Source organism: Camelina sativa, chromosome 12 (genome assembly GCF_030686135.1).
Source record: "Camelina sativa cultivar CO46 ecotype springtype chromosome 12, ASM3068613v1".
Lineage (NCBI taxonomy): Eukaryota > Viridiplantae > Streptophyta > Magnoliopsida > Brassicales > Brassicaceae > Camelina > Camelina sativa.
In genome coordinates this window covers 15,757,964-15,778,318 of record NC_141891.1, presented here as the reverse complement: position 1 = coordinate 15,778,318, position 20,355 = coordinate 15,757,964, and the positions used below count along the sequence as shown (strand labels likewise).

The following is a 20,355-nucleotide window of genomic DNA, read 5'->3' as shown; positions in this document are numbered from 1 at the left end:
TATTTATGAATCCAACAATGCGAAGGTGGAGGAGGAGGAAAAGGGTGAGAAGAAAAGAGCCGGTACATATGGTGAACCAAGTGGGAAGAGGCATTGTCCAGGTCCTTCAACTGACCTGGATTTTAATCTCCTGGATTCTATTAAGAAGAGCTCGGCATGTGGGGAGCAGCTGTGCTTCAAGAGATTAAGGACGGATTCAGCAGTTTTGATTCAAGGTTTGACATGCTGAATGAGAAGACTGAAAATCTGGCTTCGGATCTTACCAAAGTGAAGGGAGATGTAACTAGTAAGTCAGAGGCAGATCCTTTATCAAAGGAACAGACTGCCACTCAAGAAGCAACTGGGAAAAATGAAGAGTCTGTCAATCAAAAAACGGATATGGTTAGTTCTGAACACTTGCAAATTCCTACTACGATCCCTCACAATCACAATACCAGGTACAAGGCGAAGAAAAAATAGACTTCCAGAAGTTGTCAACTTCGCAGACAATATCAAGTGTATCAAGTAGACTTCCTGATGTGAAGTAGACTTCAATAATCATATTGTCTTTGTTTTATTCGAGACTTTTAAACATATGCTGCAACTTTAATATTATTTGTTTGTTTTCATCAATAATCATATAACTTTTAAATCGGAATTTATAGAACAAGCCAGGTCAATCTTCAAGTCTGAAAGATAAACCACTTCCATTTGTTGCTCGAACAGATACGAAGGTGCCTTGGGTAGTGAGCTCTGAATCATCTGACACTGATTCAGATCCAGCTATGTTCCTTCGAACAGAAATCCCAACTGTAGCTGACTTGTCTGCAAGAGCTAAGAAACAAGAACCGAGGATAGAAGCTGCTAGAATTGCGGCACATGGCAAGGCTGAAAGGGCTAAGAGGTTGGCTTCAAGGCTCTAACAGCTACGTCTGCATACAATCAGATTGAGAAAGCAGACAAGGAGAAGAAGAAGATTTTGTTTGATTTCTTAAAGAAAGATCCGTAAGTTAACAACCTTCTATGTTTCCAAACCATTCTATGTTTCGAAACCTCTAATAACTTACATGTTTCCAAATCATTTTCTTCACCCGCAGGACTTTCAAGAGCAAAGTTTCAGATAAATCTTGAAATTTTCTATGGTGGTACGAACTGCAAACAAGAACCCAGTGGCTACGAGATTCGGTAAGTCTACTAGAAAACTTCTTATAAGATTTACTTTGACAATCTTCAATATTATTTTAACTTCGTTTTCAAACTCATATCCATCACATGGATGCCGGTCTGAATCTATTGAGACATCGATACACACTGCATCCACAGTTGTTTAAATCAAATATAGTTGCCTTCCTAGACGCAATGTTCACTCATCTGTGGACATCCAAGTACTTTGATTTTGTCAAGTCTGAGCCACACGCTAATGGATCTGGAAAACTTCTGCCTGCCGGTGCTTTCAGCTACCACGCAGGGGAGTATCCACTGTATGCTCAGACTAACAGACAGAGGAGTCTGGAAGTGGACGACTTATACGCACTGCTAAACGTCAAATCGACGAACTAGGTTGCTTTGTGGATCTCGATTCCAAAGAGACACATCATCGTCTGGGACAACATTCCAAGTGTCACCAACGACGAAGAGCTTGCATCTGCAGTTGAGCCTATTGCCGTGATGGTTTCTTACGTGCTGTGGGAGTTAGCCAGCCATGACCACAAACAAATGTACTCGTACGAGAAGTTCACACATGAGCGGGTTATAAAGGGAGTGCCTTTGAACAGGAAGCCAGGTGACTGTGGTGTTTATACTTTGAAGTACATAGAATGCCATGCCCACAGAATAACCTTCCCTCCTGCTTTGTGCAACGCAAACATCACATGGATAAGGGAGAAGCTGGCTTGTGACTTATTTCACGAGATTGAATGTCGTGGACCAAATGAGCAGAACTATGTCGAAGACTTTGGGCTCTATGATCCTCCCCCAATCCGGGACTAACTAAGAAATTTGTTTCAATAACTTAAACTAATTATGTATGACTTATTAGGATGATGTTTTCTTTCTGTTGGGGGATCTTGATATTTTGTGGGTGGGATCCTTCTTGTTAAACTCTGATGATGGGCAGGATCTTGAAATTTTTTGTGCGATCCTCCTTATTAAACTCTAATGTATTAGGATGATTGCTCTTGTTGTCTTCTAGGTTTATGTGGAATATTGGTAAATTTTGGCAGTTCTCGTTACATTCTTGTGACTTCAAACGTTAAGCTTAAAACAGGGTGAAATAGCGTAGCAGACCTAAAAAAAAAACCAAAAAAAAAAAAAGTCGTAGAAAAAGAGATACAAGTAGCGAAAGCTTAGTAGACATCTGATTGAAGTTAATTCGGAAACTTCTACTGCAACCTATTTCATACCCATCCCAAGAATCATGGCGATGACAACAATGAAACCTATCCAAGACAATACCATGAATTGTCGAAGCATTTTTTCCCTGTCATTAGCTACCATCACATCACATTCAAACTTCTTCTTATCTTCCTCATATTTGTTAACCAACTCAGAGTTCACCAAACCATTAACAACTTGTTTATTCATTGCTCTTATAGATTCTTTAAGTACCTTGATTTTTTCCTTCTGCCGATGAATCTCTTCCCTCGCCTCCAATAAGCTCCGCTTTTGCCAACCAAGTGATGGTTCTTCGTCTGACCAATTGGAAAACCCATGAACAGTGCATCTGAAGAAATTTCTTCCTGGATTTGCATCTGTCCATGATTTCACAAGTATCGTCGATCTACCGCAGTAGTTGCAGATTGGACCAGGAATTTGTATTTGCGAATTTGTATCAGACTCTGACCCTGAAATTTGACTCATCATTCTCTATCTGATGCTAGTTGACGAAGAAGAGAAGAAAATGAAATCCCCTTAGGAGAAAATGACAGGCAAACACTGTCTTTAATAATGTCGACTTGAACACGTGGAATAATCCCGTAAATATTACAAAGACAAATTACTGCTAAGGAAATTCTCATTAGTAGATTTCACGAGGAAGTCAACTTCTATTCTCCGTCTTCAGCAACCTGAACAAATACTTGTTAGTATAACCGACGAGCATCCACAAAACATTAAAAATAGTCAAGTGAATGTTACTCACACAATGAGGTCGAGTATGTCCAGGCTGCCTGCATTTTGAACAAGCATATGGCTTCTGAGCCTTTCTCGGCTTGCTCCCTTTTTTACGTAATAGTTCTAGCCAGGCTGACGCTTCGGTACGGGAGGTATACATCGGACATCTGACCCAATTGGATCGTGCTCGACATTGGGCATGATGTTAGTCGCGTACGACGCATATACAAAATCTTTTCTATAGTAAGGATCGGTCACGGTAGACATATGCCAACCATTTGACTTGGCAGCCTTAATTGCATGTGAACAAGGTATTTTCTCAACATCAAACACCCCGCATGAATAAGATTTTGCTTCGAAGTTAACCATACAGTCACGTTGCCCTCCCTTAACTTGGAAACGTCAACCATCTATGCGTTCAACCGTCATCATATCTGGGTAATGCTCCCTTACGGCCAATAAGTACTCAACACCCCGGCTAAAAGTAGTTGTCAGATTCAGTGCATCCTCTCGTCTTTTCCAATAACACCTACCTAACTTTTTCGTAATAAACTCAATGAGATATGTGATGAGATAACCTTTGGCTTTCTTTAGCATGGAGTTGATAGATTCCGCAATGTTAATAGTCTTGATGTTGTATCTATCTCCTAGACAGTAAACTCGAGACCATAAAGCTGGATCTGCCTCATTCAAGTACGCTGCAAGGGCCGGATTTACGTTAGTAAGTGAGACCATCTAGCGGTTGTAATCATCATGTGTATGCATATGCTGCCCCTTTCACCAAGTACATCAGTTGCTTTCCATTAAAATTAGAAATTATGTTTTGTTGGAGATGGTAGTAACATATCCCTCGTGTTGCCCATGGCATAACATTGCGACATGCTTTAGTTATCGAATTGTGCCTATCCGAAACTACTACCAATGGATATTCATCCGAGATACACTCACTTAATTTGGTGAAAAACCACTCCCATGAAGCATAACACTCTGAGTCGACAATTCCAAAAGTCAACGAAAATATCTGAAAGTTACCATCCTCTGTGCAAGCAACTAGCAATACACCTTCATACTTGCTAGTGAGATGGGTCCCATCAACCACAATAACTCGCCTCACGTAATTGAAACCACGGATTGAAGCATCGAAAGATATGAAAAGGGACTTAAACCTATGCTCGTCATCAACAACAATGTCAACGACACTTCCAGGGTTTGACTGCTCTAATTTCCTAAGACAATAAGGCAACTTCGCATATCCGGATTCGGCGCTTCCTCTCACATATTTTTGGGCATATTGTAAAGCCCTGTACGAATTTGTATAATCCAAAATCATACCAAACATTGTCCTCATTGAATCTTTGATATGTTGTGGGACAACACCATCTACTATTCCTACATGGTCTATAAAACGCCTCCCAATATATTTAGGAGTGTAATGCTTACGGTTAGAGTCGCGGTCCACAATAGAACATGTATGCACGTTCAAATATTTGGTGACCCAAAAAGTGTTTGGGTCATTCTTCACACTGGCCACGACCCTCCATGTACATCCTGGCACAGAGCATATTGCCACCAACCAAGACTTTGTGGACTTCTTAATTTTGAAAGAGAATTTTAACATCACAGCGGTCAAACACACCTCAGTTATGATATCATCTTTGCATGGAAAGCATTGACCTACTTTCAGTTGGTCTATCCATGGATTATTTAATTGTCCATGAATACCACCAAAAAACGGTTTCCCTTCTTCAGAATCTACATCCAGGTCATCTCCATCTCCATCGTCATCTTCATCTTCAAATTTCCCGTACTCACTGTAATCCAAATCCATGTCATCAACATCTTTCGGCTTCTCATCTGCATGGTCATCATCATGGAAAGCTTCTGCACATTCTTCGGCACCTGGATCTACATTGTTACCAAATTCATCTGTTGGCTCCCCATCGTCAGCAGAACACGAGTTGTTTATATCATTAACATATTCTTTAACCGGCTGTCCATCCATGCATCGCGTAGAAACGCAAAAGCGAACAACATTCCTACTACTAAAATCTATCAAGTTCTGAACTGATCTATCATTTGTGACATAAACAAGAGGGGTATCTTGGAGAATTGCTGAAGCATTGATACTAGGATTTTTGTGTGTCTTCCTAGCAGGTTCAATTAACCTTATGCAGTTGTAATACTTAAGGTGTCAATCCAATTGGGAATCTTTACTATCACTCAAGATACAATCAAGAAGTCACAAGTTAAGCCAATTCAAAAAGAGTGTTTTTCTAACAATCCTACAATGGTCAAAATACTAAACGGAAATGAGTCACGGAATCAGAAACAAAAATGTATGACAAGAAGCGAACAAGAATAAGTGAAACCGAAAAAGATTCTAAGCATGAACAAATGAAACAGTATCGGAAATGTAATATCAATGAAAAAGAGAAAAGTCCTAAGGATGGGAGTAATTGATGTCGGTGGAATATCCTAGTCTACAGAGTGTCTAACATACCACAAGCAAATTATCCCTAAACAATGAACATCACAACTTAGCTAATCCAATCTCTTGGCAAAAGCTACTCAGACTCAACCACTTCCATACCTAGCTCTCGCTAGAGAAACATGGTCGAGCAGGCATGACAAACAAGTTCATTCACATCAACAAACATCCTAGACAACTAATCTCTTAGGCTAGGAACATAAGTCTCTGTCACTAGTTGGTCAGACATTTCATCAAACACCTTTTGGGTGTGGAAATGTCTCGAACCTAGTCCCAATTGATCAGAGAGAAACTAGTATTTCTAACTCTAGTCCAGAAGGGAATCATACAATCAAAGCTTAAACACTCTACATCCTAAGATCCTCCACCTAATATATCTCATCCTCAAGAACTAACACACTACTCAGATCCGAAAATCATCATCAAAGATACAAATCCAGAAAATATTGAACAAAGAATAGTAGATAGATAGAAATGAGAAGAACAGCTTTGTAGAAGAAATCCAATGCAAAAACTCAATAAAATCAAAGCTATCTGGATTAAAAGATCGGAGTACGTTTTTGGTGGCTAGGTCAACATTACAAAAGAAAATCGAGATAAAAGACAAGATGTACAAAACAAGACTTAACAAAGTGTATTTATAGTAAAAACGCGTGAATCCCTAAAACTTAAAAACGACAAGATAGAGCGTCGGTTCGGGAATCTTCTGAAGCGTGTGAAACCAAACATGTGCGGTCATCGCGTGTCGTCTGTCCCTGGGGTGCGGTCGAGTGGAACGGATCGAGTCGAGGTCATACAACTCGAGGGGGGTCGAGTGGAGGTGATGCGACTCGAGCTGGGTGTATATGTCTCCATTTAAATGGTGATACCTCTTGAACCACGACTCCGATTGACTTGAAATAAACGGCATTGGAAAGATGACTCAATTCGCTACAACTTTGATGAAGACGTCAAAAGTTGAATCCCCCGATCGGGGGCTCGAGTGATGGCTCGAGTGGTGATTCGAGTGGTGACTCACGAGTGGCTCGATTGGTGCAGCTCGACTAATGCCCTGAGAGTGGGTCGATTGGTGCCGCTGAGAGTTGCTCGATTGGTGCCGCTGAGAGTGGCTCGATTGCGTAGGTTGAGAGTGGCTCGATTGCGTAGGTTGAGAGTGGCTCGATTGCGGCGGTTGAGGATGGCTCGATTGCGGCCGCTGAGAGTGGCTCGATCGTCTGCGTCTCCGACGTCTCCTAAACACCTGAAATACTTCGAATGTACAATGTATGCAAGGATGATGGAAAAACTTCCTAAATATGCAAAGTGTATAAAAGAGGTTCTAAAATGATGCAAAATGACTAGTTATCTTAGCTAAATGCATAACAAATACATGCTAAGGAGATGCAAAATATAGACATATCAAGCATCATCTCTGTTAAGGGATACGATAACTGAACCATCTCGGTATCCTTGTCAATCATATAATCTTCTACATTCATTTCAACAAGCTCAGCGTATGTACAATCATGTCACAAAAAAAACATTCTCCCACCTTTGCGTCCATCCATGTCAAAATGCCAAGACCCATTTCACGTCACCCATACTCTAAACAACAACAGGTATTTGCGCCATTTACCTGAAAGAGTAAGCAGCAAGTTAAATACTCATTATATGGTTGACTAGCCGTAGAAGTCTTAAATCAATAACCTAATTGCCTAAGAAAACCAAAACCATGATTGATCCAAAAGTATAATATATTATCATGAAAAAAATATACAGAGGCAAGTACATAACCGATATAAAACACACGAACTAAAAAATCAAAAAAAAAATCTTTATATATTTTAAATTAAAGACTATTTCAATTATACCGACTTCATAAATAACTCCAACATATTGACTTCCAAAATAAGTCTAATTTAATGACATAACTGCCTATGATAACCAAAATCTTGATTTTTCTCTATGTATAATATGTAATAATGTCAAAAATATACAGAGGCAAGTACATAACATATAACAAATAATACAACAAGAAAATCTTAAAAAATATTCACCAATTTGTAATCAATTGGTTTTCAAATTTTGCCGACTTCATGTTGATGTCAAACGAGTAGACATCAAATTACGCAGAGACAAAAACATGAAGTCTATTTTGTGGTCTATTTTTGCAATTACAATTTAACAAAGCAGACTGCAGACGATGCCTACTAGGATAGTTGACTTCTTTTGTGGTCTTCCTTTGTTAATGTTTTGGTCAGTTTTGCAATTAAATTCATAGAACTGAGTTGACTTTAAGGGAAAGTTCAACAGGTTAACTTTGATGTTAGTCTACTCTGGTTATTTTTGCAATTGACCATACCATTGACTTTGTAGTAGACTTCTAGTTAACTGGTAGACTTCATCTACCCGTCAACTAGAAAAAATAGACTTCGTCGTGGTTAGTTTTGCAATTGACCAAGTTTGACTTTCCCCAAGTAGACTGCAAACAAAGTCTCCAGACATGTTGACTTCGTTTGCAGTCTGTCGTGATCATATTTGGGATTGACCAATATTTTAATTTATTTAATTAGTAGACTTATTTTGCAGTCAATTAATTAATTTTAAATCAATAATATTTCGGTCAATGTTTTTATATTTTGGTTATCCCCAAAAATAGCCAAGCTAGAAGTCTACTCTTTTATTATTGTAAGAAGACTTCGTCCGACAGTCGTAACTAAAAAGTGATGAATTTGGTCAATTGCAAAAATACACCTTAGTAGACTGCAAACGAAGTATCCGACGGAAAATTATAATGGAGTCTAAATCATATTTTTTTTGTTTTTGAATAAAATTAAAGAGACTGAAATTTTGGTCTACGGGCTCGAAACTCGATAAATTTTAAATTACAAAACTGACCACATAGTAGTCTTTACATGATATTATAACGGTTAGACTAACAAATGAAGTCTAATTTCGACGAAAAATCAAGAAAAATCACGAAATCTACCAGAAAATAACCTTATCGGTGGTTGTTTCGCAATGTCAAGCACCAAGGAGGATGTCGTCTATAGTCACCACGGAAGAAACCCAGCACCAATTTAATCGATCACGACATATCACAAGATGAACGCACTTGCAAATTTTTTTGGATTAAAATGGAGACGAGATGGAAGAAAATGAAGTTCTCATAGCATTGGGTGTTATTTAAGCTCACAAATTCGGGTTTGTTGAAGCATTAAGAGCTTCAAATTTGGTTTTCATAGTTGTTGGAAAATTGATGGCAGTGGCACAACTGTAAATAATAGAAGAAGATGAGGATATGGATGTAATAAACATTTACGCAAGAAATTTAAATAAATCAGAAATTGTTGTGAATTATAACTAGAATACACTTATATGTATTTGTAATACTATGAAAAGAGAACAAGAAATAATAAAGTGAGAGAGAGGGAGGAACAGCCACGAGAGTGAGAGAGATTTTTGGGAGTCTTTTTGATCAAAGAAAACATGTTGTGTATTACTCTTCTACAACTCTTCCTTATATAATGTACTACAAAACACATGAGTCACACACCCATTAGTTTTGGTAATGGCAAGTGTTAACACTACAAAGATTATGTAACACTACATGGACAAGTATAATGACATGTGTCTTGTGATGGATTAATCACAATTATATTTCATAATACTCTCCTTTGATTATCCATCACCATTGACGAGTTACATACTACCTCACTAAAAACCTTGTCACGGAAAAACCCATTAGGATAAAAAACCATGACAAGGGAAAAAAGTATAGTAACGTAATCTTCCCCTCGAAAAGAAATGTATAATCTTTTTCATAAATCTCGTAGATGACGCATTCCAATACTGTGAATATGCTTTCTCAATGTGGTAGTCGGAAGTGCCTATGTGAATAGATCTGCTGCATTGTCACTTGAGCGGATATGTTGAATATCAACTTCCTTCTTTTTCTCGAGTTCTTGAGTGTAGGAGAAAAATCTTGGAGGTATATGCTTTATTCTGTCGCTCTTGATGTAACCTTCTTTGATTTGGGTGACACAAGCAGCATTGTCTTCGAATAATGATGTTGGCTCTTTCTTGGTGACTATTCCACTTGATTCTTGTATGTGGTTAGTCATTGATCTGAGCCATACACATTCCCTCGATGCTTCATCAAGAGCAATTACTTTTGCATGATTTGAGGAAGTGGTGACCAAAGTCTGTTTCTGTGAGCGCCATGAGATTGCAGTTCCTCCAATTGTGAAAACATATCCAGTTTGAGATCGGGATTTATGTGGATCCGATAAATATCCTGCATCTGCAAAACCAACAAGACCAACCGAAGAGTTTCTATGATAGAATATTCCCAAGTCAATCGTACCTTGAAGATATTTTTATCCCATTCCAATGCCTGCGAGTAGGGGATGAGTTGTATCTTGCAAGTAGATTCATAGCAAATGCAATATACGGTCTAGTGCAATTTGCAAGATACATGAGTCCACCGATAGCACTCATATAAGGTACTTCAGGACCAAGATTTTCTTATTATTTTCACAAAGTCTGAATGGATCAGTATCGTTGACCATTGGAGTACTCAAAGGAGTCGCTTTGTCCATATTAAAGTGCTTTAAAAACTTGTTTGTATAATTTGATTGATGCACAAATATTCCATCTTGGAAATGCTCTATTTGAAGCCCGAGACAGAATTTAGTCTATACAAGATCTTTCATTTCAAACTCTTCCTTCATATGAGTTCTTGCATCATCAATCTCCTTTTGAGTTCCAATTATATTTAGATCATCAACATATACAGCAATGATCACAAATCCCGATGGAGATTTCTTTATAAAAACGCATGGGCATATTTCATTATTAACATACCCTTTCTTCAATAGGTATTCGCTTAAGCGATTATACCACATGCACCCAGATTGTTTTAATCTGTAAAGTGATCGCTGTAATTTGATCGCACAAATTTCATTAGACTTAGAGTCTAATGCCTCAGGAATCTTAAATTCTTCTAGGATTTTCATGTATATATCATTATCCAATGATCCATATAAATATGCTGTCACTACATCCATAAGGTACATTTCTAAATTCTTAGAAGCCGTTAGGCTCATTAAGTACCTGAATGTAATTGCATCCATGACTGGAGAATATGTTTCTTCATAATCAACTCCAGGTCTTTGAGATAAACCTTGTGCAACAAGTCGGGCTTTATATCGTGTGATTTCATCTTTCTCATTTCTTTTTCGCACAAATACCCACTTGCAACCAACAGGTTTTACATCTTTAGATGCAGTGACAAGAGGTCCAAAGACATTTCTTTTATTGAGGGAGAGCAACTCAAGTTGCATAGCCTTTTTCCAATTCTCCCAATCAGGCATATGTTGGCATTCTAATACGGACCTTGGTTCTGGATCGTCTTTTTCATGATCGATCTCTTTAGATACAGAAAAAGAGAATATTCCATTATCATCATCGATTTCATCTCTATACCATAACATTCCATTTTGGACATAGTTAATAGAAACCTCATATTTTTCTGTATCATCTTGAGGATTTTTCTCTTTATTTGGTTCTTCTTGAACCTTTTCATCTCCCATTTTCTTTTTCTTTCGGGGATTTTTATCTTTAGAGCCCATTGGCCTCCCTCGTTTCAATTGAACCTTAGGTTCATCAGCTTTGCTTCCATCAAATTCCTCTCTAGGAATTTCAACTCTTGATGGTGCATTTGCAGCGGGGATATATGACTTTGTCACCCTTTTTGTATCTATGAACGCATCTGGTAATTGATTTGCCGAACTTTGTAAATGTACAATTTTCTGAACTTCCAGTTCACGTTGATTTTTGTAGGGGGATCAAGATATATCAAAGATGGTGTATACCATGTAATGTCTTTTGGTACATGTTTAATTCCTCCCCCTAACGCTGGAAATTCATCTTCACTAAAATGACAATCGGCAAAACGTGCCGTAAACATATCACTAGTTTGCGGTTCAAGATATAGAATTATACTCGGAGATGCATAACCGACATATATGTCCAATCTCCTTTGTGGCCCCATTTTTGTTCTTTGTGGTGGGACTATAGGAACATAAACCGCACATCCAAAAATACGGAGATAGGATATGTTTGGCTCTTTCAGATGCTAATTGTAAAGGTGAATAGTTATTATATGCGCTTGGTCGTATTTGGTCCAATGCCGCAGCATGCAATATAGCATGACCCCATATAGAAATTGGGAGCTTTGTTCTCAATATTAACGGTCTAGCAATGAGTTGTTTAATTAAAGATCCAGCCATGCCATTTTGTGTATGAACATGAGGAACCGGATGCTCAACATCGATTCCTATTGACATACAATAGTCATTGAAATCTTGTGAAGTGAATTCACCAGCGTTATTAAGTCTGACTTTCTTTATGGCATAATCATGGAATTGAGCTTTCAACCTGATTATTTGGACAATGAATTTTGCGTAGGCCGTGTTTTGTGTTGTCAATAGACACATATTTGACCATCTACTAGATGCGTCAATCATTACCATGAAATAACGAAACGGCCCACATGAAGGGTGGATAGGTCCACATATATCACCATGTATTCTGTCTAAGAACAATGGTGATTCATTCCCAATTTTGGCTGGCGATGGCCGAATTATGAATTTTCCTTGAGAACATGCATCACATGAAAACTCATTAGATCTAGAAATCTTTTGGTTCTTTAATGGATGGCCATTAGAGTTTTGCACAATTTTTCGCATCATGACTGAACCAGGATATCCAATTCTTTCATGCCATATCTTAAATGTACTAGTAAACTTAGAGTTTACTGTAACATAAGACACAAAAATTATTTATTTTTGTGCAATACAATCCAGAGGATAACATTGGCAATTCTTCCAATATATGTTTCTCCTCAGATGTTATGCAAAGATATTCAATGTCATTCTTATTCAGAGTCTCTATATGATATTCATTTCTTCGGATATCTCTGAAACTAATTAAGTTTCTATGAGACTTAGGGTAATATAATGCATCAATTTCAAATTTTGGTCCCCCTTGGCATTGAAAAACTGGCTTTTTCAGAGCCTATAATAATATTGCATTACCACATATAGTGCTCAAGCTTCTAGCGGAGTCTTTAATTTTGAGAGAGGAGAATTATTTTTTCTCTTTAAGTATTGAGTGTGTTGTAGCACTGTCTTGCTAGACACATATCTCCATCCTCAATCTCAAAATTTGACATTTTCTGAGATAAAATATTTATAAAATAAACATTAATGTAATAACAAAAAGTCTTACAAAAAAAGACTTATTATATATTACAATAAAACTATTATCCAAAAAGATATTTTATAAACATAAATTACATATCAAACTATGACAAAGCATATCATGGCATATCGGCCTTATTCGCATGACTTTCCGTTTTCATTATCAATGAGAAAATCTGCTATATCAAGATAGGGTTCATCATTTAGGCCATGGAAAGAAGGTCCAGCTTTATCACAGATGAGGTTGGTCTCAACATCCCTTTCTTTTGCCTTTTGGGATGCTTGGTACAGATCGGCCAAATGTTTTGGAATACGACAGGTCTGATACCAGTGTCCTTCCATGCCGCATATGTAACAAGTACTTTCACCTTGTTTCTTTATAACGCGACCAACATTATTGATTTGAAGATGCTTGTTGGTTTTTCTTGCGTTGAAGTCATTAGGAGAGAAACTGTAACGCCCCCAAACCGCACTCCGTCACTTGGCCGGACAAACCGCGGGGCGCAGCCCGGATGAGCGTCACGTAGGTCGACCGCCCGCAATCCAGCCGACGTTCCACCAACGAATTAGGATCCCCAGCCGGGACACCGGCAGGCGCCCATCTGCAACGCACGCCCCTCAGACTTTGCAACCCTATAGGACGCGCACGGCGTTGTGCTAGTCCGGACTAGACCGTACCATACCACTTGTCCGAATGTATATTAAATTATACAATTTAGTACATATATACTTGCAAGGTTTACTTTAAAAAAAACGTTCAAGAAAATAGTTGGATCCAATCAATAAAACATCAATTTCATGAAACACGGATTTGCATCACAGCACGAAAACACCCTATCCGGTTTCCTAATCCAACTCTACCCACTTACTTTCCCTACAAGAAATACAATGGAGGAGAGGAGTGAGTAATCTAGGATTACTCAGTGAGTTGGGTAACTAACTACATGCTATCTTCTAACATGCTAAATCATCTCATCTCTCTACCCCAAACCACCCCAACAAATCACGCAATGCAGAAGCATAACAAGCAAGCAACAAACAATCAATCAATCAAGCAAGCAAGCAAGCAATCACACAATCAATCTAGACAACAATCAAGACACTTGACTCGTCTAGACTTCTCAACCTAACTTGGCCTTCTCGCCACCTCACCTGCAATCACTGCCAGGTGGAACTGCTAGTGGTGCATCACTCACTTGATCACCCTAGACTTCTCATGCAATAGGACCATCAAGCGGATCCCATCAACGCTTGAGTCCTACAATGAACAACACACACTTCCTAAGGAACTCACTTCCTAGGAACAAAAACTCATCCTGGGGCCCCTCGATCCTCTGTCCCATCCCACACACTCTGCGTTGAAACCACAAAGGTAACCAACCGGACAACAAAATCCTCCGCGTTGAAACCACACAGGTAACCAACCAGAGGTCCACACTTCCGCGATGAAATCACACAGGTAACCAACCGAACTCACACAAGCCGCATCGTCATGCGGTTCAGGCTAGTAGCTAGCTAGACACCGAATTATTGTCCCGACATAAGATCCCTCTGGATTAGCTCACCGGAAAATTCACCACTCAACTCATGATGGGAACAGAGATCGACTTCTAGCTACGACCTGAGACTCCAACTCAGACTCTAGCTAGAACACTCACTTAATTCTATGTCTACCACACTAGAATTAAGCACACAATCACACAAAGCAAGCAAGAAACAAGCATTCAAGCAAGTAAACAAGCAAGCAATCAACCACGCAATTCACCCAAAGCTTAAGATGCAAGGAAAATGCACATGCAACTTAAGTTACTACACATGCATGCAAAACTAACATGCACCCAACCCCAAGTTTATTTTTAAATAATTTTCCTCAATTAATTTTTAATATTTCTCTCAAATTCACACATGCATGCAGCTCTCTCCTCCCCGGAGATTCTCACATGACTTCACAAAAATGATACACCATGTCCGATCTCAAATCAAGACCATGGGAACATTTTTCTCAAGTTTTGGGCCCTCATGCGGATCTTTCCTCCCTGGAGATTCTCTCATGGCCTCACCCAAAACAGCACATACCGTAGACTGGTCTCACATCCAAATTCATGAGGAACTAACTCAATTTTGGGGCTTACATGCGGCTCTTTCCTCCCTGGAGATTCTCGCATGGCCAAACCAAAAATTGTCCACTCATGACTTGATCTCTCACCCAGTCTACAAGGGATTACCACCACAACCACTCAAGCAAAAATTAAAATAAAAAAAAAATTAATTAAGCTTGAGTCTTCTTAACCTCAAACTAGACATGCAAGGCATTTCACACTTGCAGCCAGTTTTTAAAATTATTTTTCACAATTTTAGAAAATTCTTAAACCCCAAAAATTAAGCATGCAAGGCATTTCACACTTACAGCTAATTTTTAAAAATACAATTCTTCCCCAAGAATGCATAAAACTCCTCAAATCTAACATGCAAGGCATTTCACACTTGCAGTTAGTTTGAAAAAATGCAAATCTACTCCAAGACTGCATATAAAACCCCACAAATCACCCATGTCTACATGCAATCATCTAGATCTACATGCAACAAGGAAGAACTACCACTCAACAAGGCCGATGCAAGAGCTAGAGAGCTAATGCACCTCCTTGAGCAAGATCTCCAACTTGCTCTTTCTCAAAATCATAACAAATCTACAACCCAAGCCTCAACTCACCTTAGCTTGTAGATCTTGGCCGATTGAGCTTCACCACACCACACCACGCCGATCTGACAGCACCTCCACTAGCTCTTAAGCTTCACCTTCCTCTAGATCTCTTCTTTCTTCCTCCTCCTTGGTCGAAAATCAAGAGATTTCCTCTTCAAAAGTTTGAGAAAAAATTTTGGTAAAGTTTGTTTGTCTAGAGAGATTTTGGGCCGAAAATAAGAGAGTGAGGTGGCGAAAATCAAGTGACAAATGTCAAAAATTCTGCATGTCGCTGATGCATACTCTCACTCACTCACGCGTGTATCTCACTCTCTGGCGGAGCACACTTAATCGCGCGACACGTGGCGTTTCTCTTGCATGCATAGAGACTTTTCCACTTCCTCGTCCATCCGCGTCTTGCTTGCGTCCCAAGCTCCCGCGCTTGACCGTAAAAACCAAACGGAGCATATGCGGATTAATTCCGCGTCACTCTCTGGTCCTCCTGACCGTGACTTCGTCCTTCTCATCCGTAACTCCGACTCTTCTCATCCGTGACCTTGGACTTTCTCGTCCATGTCCGGTCCTCTCGTCCGTAACCTCGAAATTTTGTGTCTGACTCCGGACCTCTTGTCTGTGACTCCGACCACTCCGGTCCTATGGTCATTGACGTCCGTTTCTCCATGGCTATCTCCTTCTTGGACCATTTCTTGGACTTAGTAACCTCTCTTGCAAGTCACTAGTTCAATCTTCGTGGTTTTCTTTCCTTCGTCTTCCAAGGATATCGCACGTCCTTGGGTCACGTTTTCTCCGTCCGGTACGTACTTCTTGATACGGGTCATTACAGAAACCTCTTCCTCTTCCTCGTCCACGGACTTCTCCACAACCTCCTCCACGACCATGACCACGGCCTCGACCGCGTCCGCGTCCACATCCTCGTCCTTGCCAATCATTATAGCTGGATGTAGTAACATCACTTCTGAAAGTGGAGCTGATCCAGTTGGACGGGTTTGTTGATTTATCATCACGAGCTCATTATTTTGTTCAGCAACATGCAAAACTTGCATCAAATCAGCATATCGAGTATACCCTCTTTCTCCATATTGTTGCTGCAGGAGTACATTTGAAGGATGGAAATTTTGGAATGTTTTCTCGATCATATCATAATCAAAAATTTCTTCTCTGCAGAAAGTCATCCTTGAAGTGATTCCGACCAAAGCGGAATTGTACTCACTTACACTTTTATAATCCTGAAACCTCAGGTTTAGCCATTCATGTTTGGCTTTTGGTAAGATCACATACTTTTGGTGATCAAACCTATCCTTAAGCGCGATCCAGAGATCTGCATGATTTTCTCTCGTGATGTATTCATTTTTTAAACCATCGTGGAGATGGTGACGCAAGAACATCATGGTTCTTGCTTTTTCCTCTTCTAACCCTGTTTATGACAGATCAAGGGTTTTGAGAAGCCCATTCCCTTTTAGATAGAATTTTACATCTAATGCCCATGTCATATAGTTTTTCCCAGAGACATCAAGGGCGGTGAATTCAAGCTTTGCCAAGTTTGACATGATTACTATATAAATAATAAAACAATTTGTTAAATATAAAATTTTATGAAACACTTTTGTGAAATATTGTTTTAGCAATAAATATAAACTATAAAACAAAATTATAAGCTATATAATATATTCATAAATTAAAACAATCATTGTAGGAGACATAGCCTTCCATATAATTTAAATATATAGAACTGAACATATAATCAAGGAGGCAGAGCCTACCATTAAATCAAGAATGTAGATCTAAATGATGAAGGAGGCAGAGCCTACCATTAGATCAAGAAGTATGTATAGTTGTTTTTTTTTTACTCTATAAATAATACATATAGTAATATGCATGTAAAATAGTTAAATTCAAACAACTTTAACAAAACTTAAATCTTACCTCAAATTGATGATGTATCACAAATTTCTTATGCTCAAACTTGTAACGGATCGAGAGTCGTTCGTGCTGATAACATGTTTTGAATTATAACTAGAATACACTTATATGTATTTGTAATACTATGAAAAGAGAAAAAGAAATAATAAAGTGAGAGAGAGGGAGGAACAGCCACGAGAGTGAGAGAGATTTTTGGGAGTCTTTTTGATCAAAGAAAACATGTTGTGTATTACTCTTCTACAACTCTTCCTTATATAATGTACTACAAAACACATGAGTCACACACCCATTAGTTTTGGTAATGACAAGTGTTAACACTACAAAGATTATGTAACACTACATAGACAAGTGTAATGACATGTGTCTTGTGATGGATTAATTACAATTATATTTCATAATAGAAATAATGACATTTTTGTGAATACAATGAATGGCCGAGGATTTAATAGTGAGAAAGTGACAAATGTTGGAGAGAGAAAAAGAGGGGTTTAGTCTTGCATTTGACTCAAGTTAGGGGTTCATTTTTGCAAGCGTCCCATCTTTCAATACTCAAATTTGGATTAAATAACATTTGATTCAATTTATGAAATATCAAATATGTTTTTCCTTTTTGATCATGTTATAAGCTAATATTTCACTTTCAATTTTTTTATATGTTTAAAATTTTATAAAACAGTTATATACTTTTTTTTATTCTACCATGAATTTAAATTTTACTTCGATTCTAAAAATCATTAACACATTTAAAGTTTTAAACTATGATCAGTTTGAAAGAAAAAAATTGAATTATATTATTACCACTAACAAAAAAATTTATAATACTGTTTTTCTTATTTTAACATTTCATTCTTTTAACATAATTAATTTTTTATTTACAATTTTTTAATAATTATAAGTAATATAGATATTAATTAATATTTTAAGTTTATTTTAAAATAAAAAATAATGTTGCTTAGGTGGATGCTTAGGTGGCATAAGGAGAAGAGAGAAAGACTAACTTTATATATATAGATAGATAGATACTTAAACTTTTTAACTCTATAGAAAATTAAGGTATCATTAAATATATTGGCTTGAGAAGTTTTAATACGTGTGGATCTACCGAGAATATGGGTGAAAGTATCAATCAATAATTGAGTACATGTGATGGCTATATTGGTCTTCATGAATTGCACAAATCTTAAGAGAAAAGAGGCAATGATTTTGGTCTTGGAGTTTGCCGAGAATAAGTTGTGTGTAATTTAAAACAAAACGTAAGTTTTTTGCTATTTTAAAACATAAAATTTTTGAATGATTATTCAATAGAATAAAACGAGGAAACGTACGAGGAAGAGGAAAAATTAGAGTATAACGAAGAAACAGACGGTGAAAGTATCATACAAAATTGACAATAAAGATGACGAGGAAGAATATGAAAAACACACAAAAAATAAGTGGTGGCGTTCAATTGAATATGATAAAAAAAAATTGCTTCATGATTTTTTTGATTAAATTTGATTTTTAAACTTAATTGATTTTTTTTAATTATGTATTTGAAATAAAATTATAAGTAATTTAAAGTTTTTATAATATAATATTTCATAACTATCATCAATTGTATATAATTTCATTTAAATATATCAAATAAACTATTCAATATTTATAAAATTTCTGTGTAAATTATATGGTATCATTAATATTATAAATTAATAATCATATATCTTATATAATATGAGAAGGTTTTTCTCAATTTTTGCTAAGGAGATGACACTTTGGCATGTTATCTATCTAACACCTGTCTTATTTTGTTGTTTGGACTTAATTAACTAAATTCATTTGTACTTTGGACCTAAGTAACTACTGGCCCATAAAACAAAACTTAAAAAACCTCTCAACATTTCCTTTTTTCTTTCTTCAATAAAAACAATTTGTAGGCCTTTGCTGATCTAAAACCACCATTTATCTGGTTGTGGTTTCATCCTAGAAAAAATTGATGATACTTTATTTCGAAATGATACATATGGGTTTCAATCTTATGTATGATTCAGAGGCATGAACAGATTCTAAATTATGTAAAAAATTGATTTCTGGGTTTCAATCTTATAAATGATTCATGGGCAAGAAAGGATTCTAGATAATGTTAGATTTTGGGATGTTTATGTGTTCTAAAAAATTCTCTTATCAATTCATAAATTTTTGGCTCAAATTTTAAATTTTGGGTTTCCATTTCTGTTTAGTTTCAGGCCTTTAGTCTTATATAATTTAATGGTGGGATGTTTTCCGTAAGTAATTTGATAATTGCTTACTCATTTATTCCTCATTAGATCTTACCAATTCTTTTTCCATAAAAGTAGAATTCATTCTGTTTTCCAAAAAATTAGAATTCAAACCCTAATACTCTTATTTTAACACAAATTTTCAGTCATTATTATTTAATCTCAGTTGTTAGGTTCCTATGAAGAATTATATATATAAATCTTTCCAAATTTTAATAGGTATTCTTCAGTAATTTTTAAAATCTTTTGCATGTTATCATTGTTCGCATTAATTCTACGAAGAAAAAAATTATGTGAAAATGTTTGACAAATTTATTTATTCATTACAGTGTTTATGTATGTCTTTCATACTCTGCATGGGCCGGTCCGGCAATTTTGGATGTCATATGACAATGTTTTTAAAAAAACCTTTTTTATTATTGTAAATAAATTTATAAAAATAGTAATATAAAAATTATTTCCATATTGTAGTTCGTTTTGCTTGCTCAAATTTTTCTTTGTCTTTTCAATGTTTTCATGTCCATTTAAACAATTATACAAAAATAAATATCAAATTGCCTAATAACTCATATGGAAACTTTTTTATTAGAGTTTCATATTTTTTTCCTAAATTGATTTTACTTTAATTCCCTGAACAACAAGTTTAAATAACATTAA

General features: G+C 37.0%; 2 protein-coding genes across 2 annotated transcripts; both read right to left on the bottom strand.

Annotated features, from left to right (window-relative positions):
* Nucleotides 1-2,370: 2,370 nt before the first annotated feature.
* Nucleotides 2,371-2,838, bottom strand: LOC147930569 (uncharacterized). The gene has a single exon (XM_087476935.1). It carries the CDS (start codon nt 2,836-2,838, stop codon nt 2,371-2,373), a length of 468 nt encoding a protein of 155 aa, XP_087333061.1.
* Nucleotides 2,839-3,841: 1,003 nt separating this feature from the next.
* On the bottom strand, nt 3,842-5,092 carry LOC147930568 (uncharacterized). Its single transcript, XM_087476934.1, has one exon. The coding sequence runs from the start codon at nt 5,090-5,092 to the stop codon at nt 3,842-3,844; it is 1,251 nt and encodes a 416-aa protein (XP_087333060.1).
* Between the last annotated feature and the right edge of the window lie 15,263 nt (nt 5,093-20,355).